The sequence below is a fragment of the Garra rufa genome, chromosome 22 (genome assembly GCF_049309525.1).
Source record: "Garra rufa chromosome 22, GarRuf1.0, whole genome shotgun sequence".
Taxonomy (NCBI): Eukaryota; Metazoa; Chordata; class Actinopteri; order Cypriniformes; family Cyprinidae; genus Garra; species Garra rufa.
In genome coordinates this window covers 37,392,632-37,409,546 of record NC_133382.1, presented here as the reverse complement: position 1 = coordinate 37,409,546, position 16,915 = coordinate 37,392,632, and the positions used below count along the sequence as shown (strand labels likewise).

Below are 16,915 nucleotides of genomic sequence, written 5' to 3'. Positions count from 1 at the left end.
TGCTAGTCCAATCCTGTGAGTTAAAGTGTGTTTAACTGTGTTTCAGACTCTCTAACTTCTTAAAATGTGGGTGTTCGGTGCGATTTATTCCAGCCAAGTGACAAACTTTCTGTGAAGTCGCTGCTGTAAAACTCTTGGCCCGACCGGTGCGTTACAACTTCAAAACGCATCCAACCAAACGCGAGTTACGGCCTCAGATATTCACTTTTTATTTAGTAAACACTTGAACTTCATCACCTCATTTCCTGCTTAACTCTCAGGATGAATCAGCCGCTATGTGGGCTGCTGGGAAGAGAATATTTATCAAATGGGAAACTTCACAACCCATCCATCACTGCCTCTGTTGACTGTAGGTTCACACCTCTTTCAGATACCGCTTTTAAATGATTTCAAAGTACGTCAGAATTTGACACCGAGATGAGGATCAAAAGGGGGAAGGAGCCGCTTTAAATCCAGATCTGGAAACTCTCAGGACTCGCACATCTTTAGGTGCGCCTAATATAAAACCAGACGTTTATCAGCTCAATAGCAGTAAACCTGTTTTACAAAGAAGCTGTGAGTTGAGTCTTTACTTAAACAAGGTTTTAAAGCTGTCACTTGAAGGACTTTTTGCTCAGCTGTAATCAGTTGTTGATCCTGGAACAAGATTCCTGTTAAATTCAGTTGAAACTACTCATACAAACCAAAATGTCTTCTATTCTTTTCCTGTATTTCACATTCTGAAACTTGCTGTTTCTTTTATATTTGATGACAATTTTAAGTGTTATTTATTTTTGAATAAAGACATGGTATTTCACATTCTTAAACTTTAGTTGGGCATTTGTTATTTATTTTTAATTATGTGTGGCACTGCATTACAAATACTGATTTTTTATTTTTTTTCAAAAACGTTTGTAGGTTGCTTTATTACCATGTATTTGTTCATATTTGTATTTCTTTCTTTTATTTTTTTTATTTATGTTTATGGCATTGCATTTCACATACTGAAAATATTAGTTTGTAGGTTGCTTTTTCTATTTTTTCTGTTTTTTTTTCTTTTATTCCGTTATATTTCACATTCTGAATTTTTGATTATTTTTTTATATATATTTATTGTTTTTCAGGCTGTATTTCACATTATGAAACTTGTTGGTTTGTATTTATATATTTTTTTATTATTGTTTATTTAATTAATTCATTTTTTTGTATTTCTCATTCTTAAATTTTATTTGAGTGTTTTTTATTATTATTTCTTATCCTTTTTTTAAAGAGATTTTGTACAGACTATGAATTTTGCTATCAGATAAACAAGTTGTACATTTATTGTATTTATTTATTGTATTTTACACACGGATAATATTTGTATGTAGGTTGCTTTATTTCTTTCTTTCTATTCATATTTATTTAATTTTTTTATTTTATTTAATTGTGTTTCATATTCTGAAACTTTTATTTTTTTAAATGTGTTTATTTTTGCAGGCTGTATTTCAGATTTTTTTTCTGAAACTTGTTGGTTTGTATTTATTTTTATTTATTTCTTGCTTGTTTGGTTTTATTTTTTTATTACAGACACTGTATTTTCTTAAACTTTCTTAAACTTTTTTTTTAACAACTTCAGTTTGCTGTTTTTTTATTTTTATCTACTGGAAATATTTGTTTGTAGGTTGCTTTATTTCTATTTCTTTCTTTCTATTCGTATTTCTTTCTTTCTTTCTTTTTTCACATTTGGTATACTTTAATTGATTAATTAATTAAATTCTTTTTTTAATTCTTTTTTATTACTTTTTGCAGGCTGTATTTCACATTTTGAAACTTTGTATTTATATTTTTATAAATTTTTTGTTTGGTTGGTTGTTTTTAAAATAAATAAAAAAATAAATAAATAAATAAATAAATGGTATTTCACATTCTTAAACTTTTTAGTTAAGTGCTTTTGATTTTTTGCTTTCAGATAAAATAGTTGGATATTTATTTATTTATTAAATTTCTGCTAAGAATATTTGTATGTAGGTTGCTTTATTTTTATTTCTTTCTATTTGTATTTACGCATTTGTACTTCATTTTATTTGCATTTTGCTAAATGTTAGTGGCTTCATTTGCATCATTTGTTGGTTGATAGTAAGCCGTGCTCAGATTTGTAGATGGGTGTTTGTCCGTAGTGTTGTTAAGCGTTAAGAGAAGCAGTTAGAGAAGGAAACACGCGTGTTCGTGGCTCATTAATCATCTGTGCTCTCACTATTGATCGGGATGTAGGAGAGTATTTGTGTTTTATAAGCATCTTCTCTGCATGAGCTTCATCTTTCATTGACAGCGCTCTCCTCAGGCCTTTCAGCTCAGCTGGATTCGCTCTGAGCGCAGATGGACTGATGAGAATCACAGCGGCCAGCGTTTTTGATCATTAAATGAGGCTCTTGACACCTTCATGTAGTTCCGTGGACAATGTAAAGTCACTCGGGTTCTTCAGTCTTACAGAGTTTGAACAGCACAATTCATCAGAAATTAACACAATCCTCTAAAATGATTGATTTATTTTTATGCTGACTAACCTTGGATTTCCCCTCTTTTTTTAATTTATTTAATTTGTTTCATAAGATCTTAGAGCATTGATCATGCTAATATATATATTTTTTGTGAATTCTAGGGTGCTGCACTGAAATATGTCCCGACTATCGTCAACGATCTCAAACTGGTCTTTGATCCAAAGGAGCTCAGGTGAGTTTGTCATACATTGTTCATGGTTTTTAGCTAATAAATACTTCTAGCTGTAACTGTTAGTAGCATTTTTTTTTTAAATAAACATACTGGAAGGTTTTTGAGATTTTAACACAAAAACCTCCGTCTGAATAAATAAATAAATAAATTAAATAAAAGTAATAAACACAGTTAATGATAACAAATGATATTGTTGTCCATTTTGCCTCATCTTGAAATTTGAAAGTTGAAATTTGGGTGTAATCTGCATTTTTATTTTTATTTTATTTTATTTTATTTTATTTTATTTTATTTTATTTTATTTTATTTTATTATTTTATTTTATTTTATTATTTTATTTTATTTCATTTTATTTTATTTTGAATTACCCTTATATTATGTGTGTTACTTGTTTTTATTTTAATAATTATTTATTATCAGAATTTGAGATTCAGAATTACCCTTTATTTATTTATTTATTTATTTATTTATTTATTTTTACTTTATTATATTTTATTTCATTATCAGAATGTCTTTGAGATTTAGTATTATCTTTATTTTATTTTATTTTATTTTATTTTTAAATAAACATACTGGAATGTTTTTGAAATGTAAATGCACAAATTTACTTCTGAATTAAATAAAATAAAAGTGAAAAACACAAACAATCAAATTATATTGTTGCACATTTTGCCTCAACAAAAATGTATTTTATTTTATTTTGAATTACCCTTATTATTGTTTAGTTTTTTTTACCTTTTTTACTTAATTGTCAGAATGTTTTATTTTTAGATTTATTGTATTTTATTTTATTATCAGAAGGTCTTTGAGATTTAGAATTACCCTTATTTAATATTTAGATTTTTTTTAGGTATATGTTATTTTATTTTTTATTTTATTTTATTATCAGAATGTCTTTGAAATTTAGAATTGCCCTTATTTTTTAATTCTTAGTATTTTATTTTGTTATTTTTTGTAAATAAACATACTGGAATGTGTTGAAAATTTAAAGGATAACTATTGCCAAAATGCAACCTGGGCTTTTTTTTTTTTTCTGTAAACGAGACAAACATATATCTAAAAGCATAATTACGACAAAAGAGCTGTTTTTGAGATTGACCGTGATTTCGTTTCTTAAATAAATAAATAAAATAAAGCGCAATCAATCTAATTATATTACTGCCCATTTATTTTATTATTTTATTTTATTTTGAATTACCCATATATTATTTTTAGTTTTTTAGTTTTTTTTTTTTCATTTACTTATTAGAATGTCTTTAAGATTTAGAATTAACCGTATTTTACACTATATACTATATTTTATAATATGTTTATTTTATTTTATTATTTTATTCATGTCTTTCTAAGTTTTAAAACACACATCCCTCTTTTGTCTCTCTCTGCTTTTGTCTTTGCCTGTCTCGTCTCACTCTCTTTGTCTTGTCTCTCTCTCTCCTCATCCTGTCTGTTTTCTGTTTTCCTCATTCTATCTCTCTCACAAACAAAACCCAATATTGTTATCCTCACCCTGTCTCTCTTTCCCCTTGTCTGTCTCTCTCTCTCTCTCTCTCTCTCTCTCTCTCTCTCTCTCTCTCTCTCTCTCTCTCTCTCTCTCCTCATCCTGCTTCTTATTTCCTCCTGTCTGTCTCCTTGCTTCTACCTGCTGGTTTTCATTCCGTCTATCCGTCCTTGTGCCTTTCATCTGCTCCCGTGTCTCTCCTCATGTGTCTGTCTGTGTCTAAGTGACTCTGAGAGAGGCTGCTAATGAAATCAGTCTGAGTAGTGGAGTTCTTCAGTCCGATGTTTCTCACACACGTTTCAAACACTAGATCCGATCATCATTAACATCTTTCTGGAGTTTGGCTCATAGGTCATTACTGTTACCACATCGCTTTAGCGCTCAAGTCTTTCTCGGCCGCTTTAGATTCAACACACAATCAGTGCAAAGTGGTCCGGTTGCCGTGGAGACGCAGCGGTCACTCGCCCATCCCGTCTGTTGGTCTGGATAATGCGTTCCTCCCTGAGTGGCATTATAATGGAGTTACGCTGCTCTAGCGATGGCTAAATTTACCGCGGTGAGAGATGATGGCATGAATCCTGCTGCGTCTCTGAAGTTTAGCTGACGACGGCCTTTCCTCACCAAACCAATTTTCCTAGACGTGACATTTTCACAAGGCGTTTTGTAACAGCGGGATTCTTGTTAGATTCCCTGAGTAATTTGTGTTCCTGTTGTGTTGGCCGTATAAGTGATGTTTCAGACCGAGAGCTGTTGAATGCTGGTGTGCATGCATAGAAAGTAGTTACAGCCACCGTTAAAGGATTAGTTCACCTCCAGAACAAAAATGTACAGATATGTACTGTACTCACCCCATTGTCATCCAAGATGTTCATCAGCCTTTCTTCAGCCATAAAGAAATTATGATTTTTGAGGGAAACATTTCAGGAATATCTTCATATAGTAGACTTCTATGTTGCCCACTAGTTTTAACTTTTTTTAAATTTTCCTTTCCTTTTCCTCTCCTCTCCATCTCTTTTATTGCCCCTTTTCCTTACTTTTTTTATCTCTTTTCCACTTTACCTTTACATTTCCATTCCCTAATTCCTTTCATTTCTATTTTTTCCTTTTCCTCTCCTCTCCATCTCTCTCATTTCCTTTTTCCTCTCTTTTCCCATTTTCCTTTCCTTTCCTTTCCTTTCCTTTTCCTTTCCTTTTCCTTTTCCTTTTCCTTTCCTTTCCTTTCCTTTCCTTTCCTTTCCTTTCCTTTCCTTTCCTTTCCTTTCCTTTCCTTTCCTTTCCTTTCCTTTCCTTTCCTTTCCTTTCCTTTCCTTTCCTTTCCTTTCCCTGTCCTCTCCATCTATTTTCCCCTTTTTCCTTTTTTGGTCACACTTCATGTTAGGTGGCCTTAACTATTATGTACAATCTACTTAATGTGGTCATATTGCATTGCAAATCACTTTTGCTTCTATTAATGTGGGATATGGGTAAGGTTAGGGACAGGTTTGGTGGTATGGGTATGTTTAAGGGTGGGTTTGGGTGTAAGGGATTGGTCAACAGGGGTAATTACAGAAATTAATTAATTAATTATAAATGTAATTACATAGGTTTTAAAAAATATATAAGTACAGTGTAAAAACATGTATGCACGCAATAAGTACATTGCACCAAATGATTAATTTAAATGTAAGTGCATAGAAGTTAAGGCCACCTAGTGTAAAGTGGGACCCCTTTTTTTCCTCTTTTCCCCTTTCCTTTCCTTTCCTTTCCTTTCCTTTCCTTTCCTTTCCTTTCCTTTCCTTTCCTTTCCTTTCCTTTCCTTTCCTTTCCTTTCCTTTCCTTTCCTTTCCTTTCCTTTCCTTTCCTTTCCCTCTCTGTCTCTTTTATTTCCCATTTTCCTTACTTTTCCCCTTTACCTTCACTTTTCTTTTCTTTTTTTTCTTTTCTTTTCTTTTCTTCTTTTTCCCTGTTTTACCTCTTTTGTTTCCCCTTTGCTTGACTCACTTTATCCATTTTTCCTTTCCTTTCTTTTTTATTTCCCCTTTTCCTTACTTTTCCTCTTTTTTCCCCTTTTCTTTTCTTTTCTTTTCTTTTCTTTTCTTTTCTTTTCTTTTCTTTTCTTCCATCTCTCTTATTTCCCCTTTTCCTTACTTTTCCTATTTTTGCCATTTACCTTCACTTTTCCTATTTTTGCCATTTACCTTCACTTTTCCATTTTCTTTTCTTTTCTTTTCTTTTCTTTTCTTTTCTTTTCTTTTCTTTTCTTTTCCTCTTTTGTTTCCCCTTTGCTTGACTCACTTTATCCATTTTTCCTTTCCTTTCTGTTTTATTTCTCCTTTTCCTCTCTTTTCCCCTTTACCTTCACTTTTCCATTTCCTAATTCCTTTCCTGTCTTCATTTTTCTTTTCTTTTCTTTCTTTTCTTTTCTTCCATCTCTCTTATTTCCCCTTTTCCTTACTTTTCCTATTTTTGCCATTTACCTTCACTTTTCCATTTTCTTTTTTCTTTTTTCTTTCCTTTGCTTTCCATTCCTTTTCCCTGTCTTTTCCTTTCCTTTTTCCTTACTTTTCCTCTTTTCCCCGTTTTACTTTCATCTCTCTACTTCCTATTTGCTTTTTCTTTTTCCCTTTTTTACCTCTTTTTCCCCATTGCTTTTCATTTCTATTTTCACTTTCCCCTTCACGTTTCTCTTTCTGTTTTCTTTCCTTTCTGTTGATATTCCTATTACAGTAATGGGTAAAAGGCACTGTTGGGCACAACATGCAGCACATAACCTATTTCTATTTATTATTTTTCAGTTATTTAATATTTCAATATGCAGCGACAAAAGTGGGGGAGTCATAAATGTTTTCATTCCCTTAAAGTCAAAAACACAGCACTGAGCAGTAGGATGAGTTCGAAACGGGCCTTTTGTTCCCCTGACCAATGAGGGAAGAGCCAGTTTGGGAAAACTGCTTCAGGAAATGTGTTTTGCTCTTTTCACTATCATTGAGGACAGAAAATTGACTGGGGGCCTGGTTAGCACACACTGTGTTAGCACTGTGCTGTTTGCTCACAGTTCATTGTCACAGAAGTTTGTTTGCTCAGCAGAGATGTCGTGGGTCCCACACACACACACACACACACACACACAGACCAAACAAACGCTGAATGAGGCCATCTCTGAATTCTGTCATCGTCTGCCAGACCGCTCTCATCCTGCTTTCTTCAAGTGCCAGTTCTTTCCACAAGAAGAGCCTCTGCTCTCCTGTTGTGCCCTCAGCTCAAGTGTGTGTATATGTGTGTGTGTGTGTGTGTGTGTGTGTGTGTGTGTGTGTGGGCATGTTTTTGTGACATATCAGGACACAAATGTGTGTAATAACATGGGTATGACATAGGTATTACAAGGAGAGGGTGACTTATGAGGACATTGCCCATGTCCCCACTTTTCAAAAGCCTTATAAATCATACAGAATACGTTTTTTTGAGAATGTAAAGATATGCACAGTCTCCTGTGAGGGCTAGGTTTAGGTGTAGGGAAGGTGTAGGGTGATAGAAAGTACGGTTTGTACAGTATAAAAACCATTACGTCTATGGAATGTCCCCACAATTCACAAAAACAAACATGTGTGTGTGTGTGTGTGTGTGTGTGTGTGTGTGTGTGTGTGTGTGTGTGTGTGTGTGTGAGTGTGTTGAGATGAGGACAGAGAGGTATAGCCCAGGGCACTTAGCATGTTTTAGAAATGAGCTGTCACTTCAACAGCAAGTGAAGATGAGAAGAGAGGGATGTACAAACACTCTCACACACACCTGTTAGTGTTAACTAAGTTCTGGTCGTGCAGTTAAAAGCAGTGCTGACCCTTTCTATTTCTCTTTTTCTCTTTCTCTCTCTCCAGTAAGCTCTTCAGTGAGTTTATTCTGAAAGTTCCTCTGGGCCGTCTGGTGAAGCAGAAGTTGAACTGCATGATTGATATCGTCCACAGCGACCTGTTTACTCAGCATGGTACGTACACACAGACACAAACACACACACACACACACACACACTCTTTCTTAAAGGTCGCTGCATCCTTTTTAAACTTAACCTGCCCAAATAAAATGTTTTTATTTTATTTTTTTATTTTATTATTATTATTATTATTATTATTATTATTATTATTATTATTCATTTTCCCATTTAAAACTTTAGTAAATAACATAATTTATTTAACTTTTTAACTTTATTTTATTTTAGTTTAGTTTAGTTTAGTCATCTTCAGTGACTTGGCAAATATTTTATTTTATTCTATTTTTCAGTGTCCAGATGAGGGTCCTTTCTCCCATTCAGACCTTACTAAATTAAATATTTTAGTTAACATTCAATTACTTAGCCAAGTTGAATTTATTTTATATTTTATTAATTATAATTTAAGAATTGCTTTTTTATTTTGCTAACTATGTTTTATTTTATTTTACTTTATGCTTCAGTGTCTCATTTTTTCCTTTCAGACCTTACTAAATAAAATTTAGTCAACCTTAAATTACCAGACTAATTTTTATTTTAATTGGATGGATTTTATTTTATTTTATTTTATTTTATTTTATTTTATTATTATTATTATTATTATTATTATTATTATTTTTTTTTTTTATTTTTTTTTTTTCAATGTCCATATGGGCTCCTTTCTGCAATTCAGACCTTACTAAATTAAGTATTTTATTTTATCTTTTATTTTTTTGTCTCTTTTTTCCTCTAAATAACTTTAACTTTAACCTTAAATTACCTGAGAAATACACATTTTATTTTATTTTTATTATAATTTTTTTAATGCATCAGTGTCTATGTGGGCTAATTTTTCGATTCAGACCTTACTATATCAAATAGTTTAGTTAACTTAAGAAAAATAAATTAGACAAAAGTGTGATTTGCAAGTTAAGGATACATTATACATATATATTTTATCAGTGAGCAACATAAGTTGTGCAATTGCAACTTTACATACGTTGTTTTTTTAAGGCATTTGCATATAAATTAAGTTGCGTCTCAACCTACTATTTAAGAATCTACCATTATTATGATGCAGTTGTCTGGGCAAAGTTCTGTATTGGGACATTTCTTATAGAAATCCAGGTAATTCTCATGAATGTTTGTGAATGATGCAGTGGGTAAGGATGTTGTGTTTGTGTTGTGTGTGTGTGTGTGTGTGTGTGTGTGTGTGTGTGTGTGTTGTGTTAAAGCAGTGACATATGGCAGCTCTGCGGGTAGATTGTAAGTAGTTGCACGTCGTTCAGCAGTAATTATCTGTGGATGTGTCTCCTGTTCTGACTTAATTAAATCACTCATCACGCGTCCATGCGCTTCAGCCTCTCTCACTCTCAAGGAACGACACAAAGAAATCAGGATTTAATGAATGAACCAACCAATAATTAGATTTATTTCCAGATAATCTGATTATTTGGTAAATAATCTACATGTGTGACATTAAGGAGGTATATATTGTTGAATACATTTTAATGATTTTACCACAATAAAGTAAAGTAGTAAAGGATGCATATATTATATTATATTGTATTACATTATATTTTTTATTTATTTACATTATATATTTAATTTAATTTATGCATCAATATTTTTTCCAGTTCAGACCTTAACAAATAAAATAATTTAGTTAACTTTGAATGAACTAGCTGAAGTTTTATTTTATTTTATTTTATTTTATTGGTTAATTATATAAAACATTTTTAGTTTTTAATATTATTATTTTTGGCGAGAGGGTTCTCATGTACTACATATTATATTATATTATATTATATTATATTATATTATATTATATTATATTATATTATATTATTTTTTTACTTATTTATATTATATTACATTACCTGTCTAATATTTTATTTATTAACATTGGTGCATAAAATAGAATAAAATACACAATGTCTATTTTCGAGTTCAGTGGCTAATTTTTCCAGTTTAAACCTTAATAAATAAAATAATTGTGTTAACTTTAAATGAACAAGCTGAATTTTATTTTATTTTATTTTATTTATTCCAGCTTTACATGGTCAATATTTATTTATTTTATTTACATTGTATATTTTATTCTATTTTATGTATCAATGTCCATTTTCCAGTTCAGTTGCTAATTTTTCCAGTTTAAACCTTAATAAATAAAATAATTTAGTTAACTTTAAATGAACTAGAGAAATTTTATTTATTTTTTATTTAGAAAATATAGTGAGTTTAGTTTTTTAGTTATTGCTTATTTTTGATATTCTTATGTACAGTAAATTATAATAATCTAATGTAATCTAATCTAATCTAATCTAATATAATATAATATAATATAATATATGAAGATTTGACCAGAAAACTTATTTTTGTAAGCTGGTTAAATAATATAAATTATTTAGTTATTTAGTTATTTAGTTTAATTTTTTTTTTAAGAGTTTGTCGTTTCTTCAGACCTTGTTTGAAAAGCTGCTGCTGTTTTTTTTTTTTTTTTTAACCCTGTCAGTGTTTTTAGCACCAGTAGTGTGTGGAAAATGAGATTTAAGAAGTTGTTGAGCTGTAGATCTCGTCTCAGAGCGTGTTTTCGGCCGCCGATTCCTCCAGCACTCGCTTTCCAGTGCCTCCAGCTCCACTGGAATAAATTACCCAAAAATGGGCTTGTCTAACCTGAACAAATGTGTTGAGCGCTAGCGGCTGGTGTCACTTCTTGTTGTTTTTCTGAGTAATGCGTTTGCGTGTGTGTGGTGTTCATTGCACTTCAGCAGAGATTTGTCAACTTCCATTTATTCGAAACAGCTAATGCAAACTTCAAATGCTTGTTGACTCACACAAATGACGTGTTTCTAGAGGATTCTGCGTTTGGTTTGTCTAATGAGCGTTATTCAGAAGTTAATTTTTGAATTCTGTTTGACAGCTTGTTAATATGCAGTTTTAATGGTTGTTTTGCAAGGCGAGCGAGCGTGACTATTGCGATGGCTCATTCTTGGGGTTGGCCATCTGAATGAAGGTCAATCATCCGCACTCACATTTTCTACAGAAAATGTCAAATATAGTCTTTAAATTGGTGCTTTACATCAATATGAAATTGTGGCCACCCATAAAGCCTGTGATTATGTGCTTTTTACTTCTGTAAACACAGACTGATGATTGGCTTCATCATCATCAATTCATAACGACTGAGTCTTTTGACTTGGAGCATAAAGTCTTTATTTATTTGTTTATATATTTATGCATTTATTTATGCACCTAATTTTGCATTTAATGCATTTATACATTAATGTATTTTATATTTGTTTGTTCATTTTAATGCAACATTTATTTATGCATGCAATTTTTTCAAATTTTTCTGGAATTTTCTGCAATTAGTTTAGTCGTCTGAAGATGCAGATTCAATGCTTTTCTCTTTCTAAACACACAGATGCTAGATACGTTTTTAGCCGTGTGATATGGCTGCGAGTAATGCCACCATTATAATACTTTAAAAAAATAATTTTTCTTTTATTTTTGTATTGTTTTGTCTATATGGACCTTGATGTGTCTTGAATAAAGTTGATTGAATACCACTCTGAAAGGTTGTAAATGCATTGCGTTAAACACCTTTTTATACTGACCTTTTCTGTCTGACTGACCAGGAGTGTTAAAACAGGACGTCTGCCGATTCTTCTTTTGCATTTTATGAAGGTAACAAGGGAAACTCTGCTCTTGTGAAAAAAAATATATTGCTCAGTATGCTGTCCTGGACGACCCTGGGCTGAAATAAATCTGCAGATTGATTGTTTTGTTCCTTTACGGTGACCATGCCTTCGCATATTATATTCTATTATATGCATATGCATGTAATATTATATTTTATGCATTTATATATACATTTTTATGCATTTGTCATTTTTTCTTGTATTTTTGTTATTTATGCATTCGTTTATATTTAAAGCATTTACTAATTTTTATTTTCTTTTTATGTTTTCATTTATGCATTATCTAATTTTCTTAGTAGTATTTAATTTTTCATTTACGCATTATTTTTTATTATTTTTGTTTTATTTCTTTCTTTACTTATCTATGCATTTATTTATTTTTCATGCATTAGTTTTATTTTCATTTCCTTTTATATATGCATTTATATTTCATTATATTTATGTATATTTATTTTTGTTTTATTTTTATGTACTTTTTCAGTTATGCATTATTTCTATTTAATGAATTTATTTGTTTTATTTGTATATTTTTTAATGTATGCATTATTTTTATTGAATAATTTAGTTTTTGTTTTATTTACTCATTTTTATGCATTCGTTTTATTTTCCTTTGTTATATTAATGCATTTATATATATATGAAAGTTTATGCATTTATTATGTATCTTTTTTATCATTTTTGTATTTTATTTTTAATTATATATTACATATATTGATATATTTTATTTATTTTACTTCTATGTGGTATTTGGAGGCTAATAAATGTTAAATCCTTTATGCCACAATGAATGACTGCAATTCAACAGAATGGTACAGCATACATAAAAAACATAATAAAAAAGTTTCACATTAAATACTTTAACGTAAAAAAAATATGAGAAATTGCAGCAAATTTTCCAGCAAATCATATAATATGCCTTGATTATTAACATAACATTCTGCATAAAAAACAGAAAAAACATTGCCTTTTAAAAATTGAGCACCAACTTCTGAAAATGGCTTTAAAGACATTCAGTCAGATTGAAGCCTTATTTTTTTTTTTTTTTGCTTTTGCGATTTTATATTTGCAGTGTGCATCAGACCAGCGTCTGAAGCTGAGTCTAGACTTTTGTTAAGCTTGTTCTTTTTAAAAAATGTATTCATTTATTCATTTGGCAGATATATATTATTTTTTTTATAAGCGTTTGTGTTCTCTGGGAATTAAACTCATGACCTTGACATTGCTTTTTGCTTTACTAATCGATGCATTCAAAACCATCTAGATTACGAGAATACTATTAAAATAAATGGCTGCGCATTTCCGACTTTTGTCCTGGAATAGCTTGCAAATGCAAAAATTGTCTTTGTTGAGTGAAATGAAGGAAAGCAGAAGTCAGGTCTCATTTGAGGAAAGCCGGCTCGCTACTGATGTCAAGGCGCTGTGATTTATTTCTGCTGTGACCCTGATTTTAATTCTGCTTGGTAAAGTGCGTCTCAAAGTTCACGGGCGGGTCAGTTATTTAATGCATAAACGTATTGTGCGTGCGGTCGTAAAAGGATAGTGTGGATTTATTTGTGAGAGTTTAAACTGGCCTGAACAGCATGATAAATGAGCTTTGAAGAAGGCCAGCGGGAGCTCCGGTGTGTGTTTGCTCCAGTAATGACTCCTCATTGAAGAAAAACAGATTTACATTGATTCAGCTCTTGCAAACACTCCCACATTGATGGACATATTATAGGCCACGCCCACTTCCTTTTTTATTGATCATGTGGCATTTATTTGATTTCATCCTCTGTAGTTATGGAGCAGATGTCAATCTGCACTTTCAAGTGTGTGTGTGTGTGTGTGTGTGTGTGTGTGTGTGTGTGTGTGTGTGTGTGTGTGAGAGATTTGTTGTCTTCTGCAAGGATAGAGATGTTTGGAATTCAGGTGTTCCCAAGTGATTACCTTGACAATTCATAGTTCAAACACTTGTTTTGTTTATTTTTAATAAAATATAGTGAGTTCTTTTAGTTGCAGCATGTTCAAATAAATTTTTATTTTTTTATTACAAATTATTATTGTAATGAATGACACTCACATTTGGCTGGTCACTTACAAATAAGACGCTTAAATATTTCCTTTTAAACATGTTGTACAATTTGTTTGTTTGTTTATTTATTATTTTACTTGTTTTTTATGTTTCAAAAAGATTTTGATTTTCACATTCACATTGGTCTATTAATTTATTTGTTTTTTTATTAAGAATTTTGAATGAAAAAATTTAATTCTGTGCTTTCAACTGTTTATTTATTTAGTTTTTATTAATTTTGTGGTTTATTCTATTCATTTATTTGTAAAATAAATAAATTTTTTATTATATATACTACGACTATACTATATATAGTTTATTTATTTAGAATTTTTTATGATTTTTTGTCATAGTTCAGTGCAAATTCAGCGCTTTCAATTAATAAATCAATTAATTTCAATTAATATATATATATTTAGAATTTTTTTTTAATATTTTGAATTCAGAACTTTCTTTCTTTCTTTATATTTTATTATTTATATAAACTTGATTTTGTGGTTACAATATTTTGATTCTCACATTTTTAGTTTTAATGAAAAAAAATATTTTAAATTCAGTGCTTTCAATTTTAAGTTTATTTATTTATTTATTTTTAAAACTTGATTTTGTGGTTTAAAAAAAAGATTTTCAAGTTTTCAGTATGGTCTATTGGTTTATTTGTTATTTTTTTTATTTATTTAGAATTTTTAATGAAAACAATTATTTAGAATTCAGCCCTATTAACTATTTATTTTTTTAATTTATTACAAATTCTCATATTATAACCAATAGCACTCACACATTTATTTACATTTGGTTAGTCATGCACAAATAGTGAGCAAGCTTAAATATTTAAGTACTTGTTTTAACTTAATTTTGTCCATTATATATTTGTTCTTTTATCATTTTAGAATTTTTTATAAAATTCGTGCAACATTTTATGCACTATTGTTTTATTACAAATTATCTTTGCCGCCTTAACTTTAGTTTTATTTGACAAAGATTTCGATTTTTGTTTTCAGTGTCATTTTTTATTTATTTTAAATTTTTTAGTTCAGAATTTACACACCTGTTTTATATTATACATAAATAGTCATGATAAATATAAATTATGATGAACTCACTCGTTTACATTCAGCTAGCTGCAGTGCAGAAAACTAAATGTATTTATTTTTTAATTTTATGTAATACCATTTATTTGTTTTGATTCTTTGTAAATCTAAAACTAGAGTTTGTGGTCTTGAGAAGATTTTGATTTCCATGTTTTCAATGGGGTCTGTAGTTACTTATTTATTGCTACAGTGCCTTGCAAAAGTATTCATACCCCTTCATTTTTTTCACGTTTTGTTGCAGCATTATGTTAAACTGCTTTAAATTAGTTTTTCCCCACATCAATTTACACTCCATACACCATATCAATGACAAAGCAAAAACCAGATTTGCAAATTTTACAAATTTATTCAAAATAAAACACTGAAATAAGTACATTGCATAAGCACTCAGTACATAGTTGAAGCACCTTTATAGCATCAAGTCTTTTTGGGTCTGATGTGACAAGCTTTGCACATCTGCATTTGGCAATTATCTGCCATTCTTTGCCTCACCTTTTCACCTCTCAAGCTCTGTCAGCTTGGATGGGGTTGTTCCAGTCGTCTTCCATTATGGATAATGGAGGCTACATGCTTCTGTGAACCTTCAATGCAGCAGATTTTTTTCTGAACTCTTCCCTAGATCATTGCCTTAACGCAAGTCTGTCACTGAGCTCTACAGGCAGTTATCTTGACCTCAGGACTTCGTTTTTGCTCTGATATGCATTTTCAGCTGTTAGACCTTTTCTGAGAGGTGTGTGCCTTTCTAAATCAGACTCATTCAAATGATTTTGCCACACTTTATCTCCACTCGAAGTGTAGTAACATCTAGAAGCAATATGAATGCTCCTGAGCTAAATTTCGAATGTCCCAGAAAAGGGTATGAATACTTATGCAATGGGATCTTTTCAGTTTTTTTATTTTTAATAAATTTGCACAAATGTTAAAAATCTATTTTTTGCTTTGCCATTATGGACTAGGGGGTGTAGATTGATGTGGGGAAAAAAAGTAATTTAAAGTAGTTTAACATAAGGCAGCAACATAACATGACATAACAAAAATGAAGGGGTATGAATACTTTTGCAAGGCACTGTATATTCTTGGTCGGTAGGCTGATATATTTTATATTTTAGGTCTGCAGGTTTGCTCACTTCAGGTTGTAAAGAGATTATTTCTCCTACTGTGTGTGTGTACAGACTGCAGAGAGATTCTGTTGCCTTTGATGACGGAGCAGCTCAAACTTCACCTGGAGAATCACGAAGAGCTGGACTCCTGCTGCCAGCTGCTCAGCAACATCCTGGAGGTGCTTTACAGGAAGGACGTGGTAAGAAACTCTCTCTCTCACTCTCTCTCTCTCTCACTCTCTCTCTCTCTCTCTTTCTCTCTCTCTCACTCTCTCACTCTCACTCTCTCTCTCTCTCTCTCTCTCTCTCTCTCTCCCTCCCTCTCTCTCCCTCCCTCTCCCCTCTGCTTCTTAAAGGAATAGTTCACCCTAAAATGGAAAGTCTCCTAAAGTGACGTATTCATGGTGTGGCAAATCTGTGTTTATGACACATCCTTCAACTTTTCTGACCTGTATGTGACCTGCTCAGAGATGTGAGCTTATTTAATTACAGCTAATTAATTTTTGGCTCGTGTTCTGACTGTTAATTGGCTTCTACAGCGCTTGACTGCGTTTTAACCGGGCAGATATCCAGACTCACTGCTCTCTTCTCCGTCATTTGATCAATTACTGCCGTCATGATCAATAGAAAACTTCCATAACGTCTCTGTTAAATGAAATGTCCTTTAGTGCTACTTTTAGAATTACTTTTAGCATTTTTAAAACAGCCTCATTTGCATAAAGTATTTTAGCCAGGTGCATTTAGTATATTAGGTGGTTTTGAATAATGGAGCAGTAAAGTACTGCACAGTAAATTCTCTTTCTTTCACTTTGGTTCTTTGTCCTCATCTTTATACCTGGGTTTA

The 16,915-nt window shown here is 31.2% G+C and overlaps 1 protein-coding gene across 1 annotated transcript in view; it reads left to right on the top strand.

The window, feature by feature from the left end:
* LOC141297524 (dedicator of cytokinesis protein 1-like) overlaps positions 1 to 16,915 on the top strand; it is a 156,818-nt gene that overhangs the window by 128,198 nt on the left and 11,705 nt on the right. Inside the window, exons 24-26 of the mRNA XM_073827947.1 lie at positions 2,621 to 2,691; positions 8,041 to 8,147; positions 16,144 to 16,271. Of these exons, the coding sequence (XP_073684048.1) occupies positions 2,621 to 2,691; positions 8,041 to 8,147; positions 16,144 to 16,271 (306 nt within the window). The remainder of the gene's footprint in view (positions 1 to 2,620; positions 2,692 to 8,040; positions 8,148 to 16,143; positions 16,272 to 16,915) is intronic.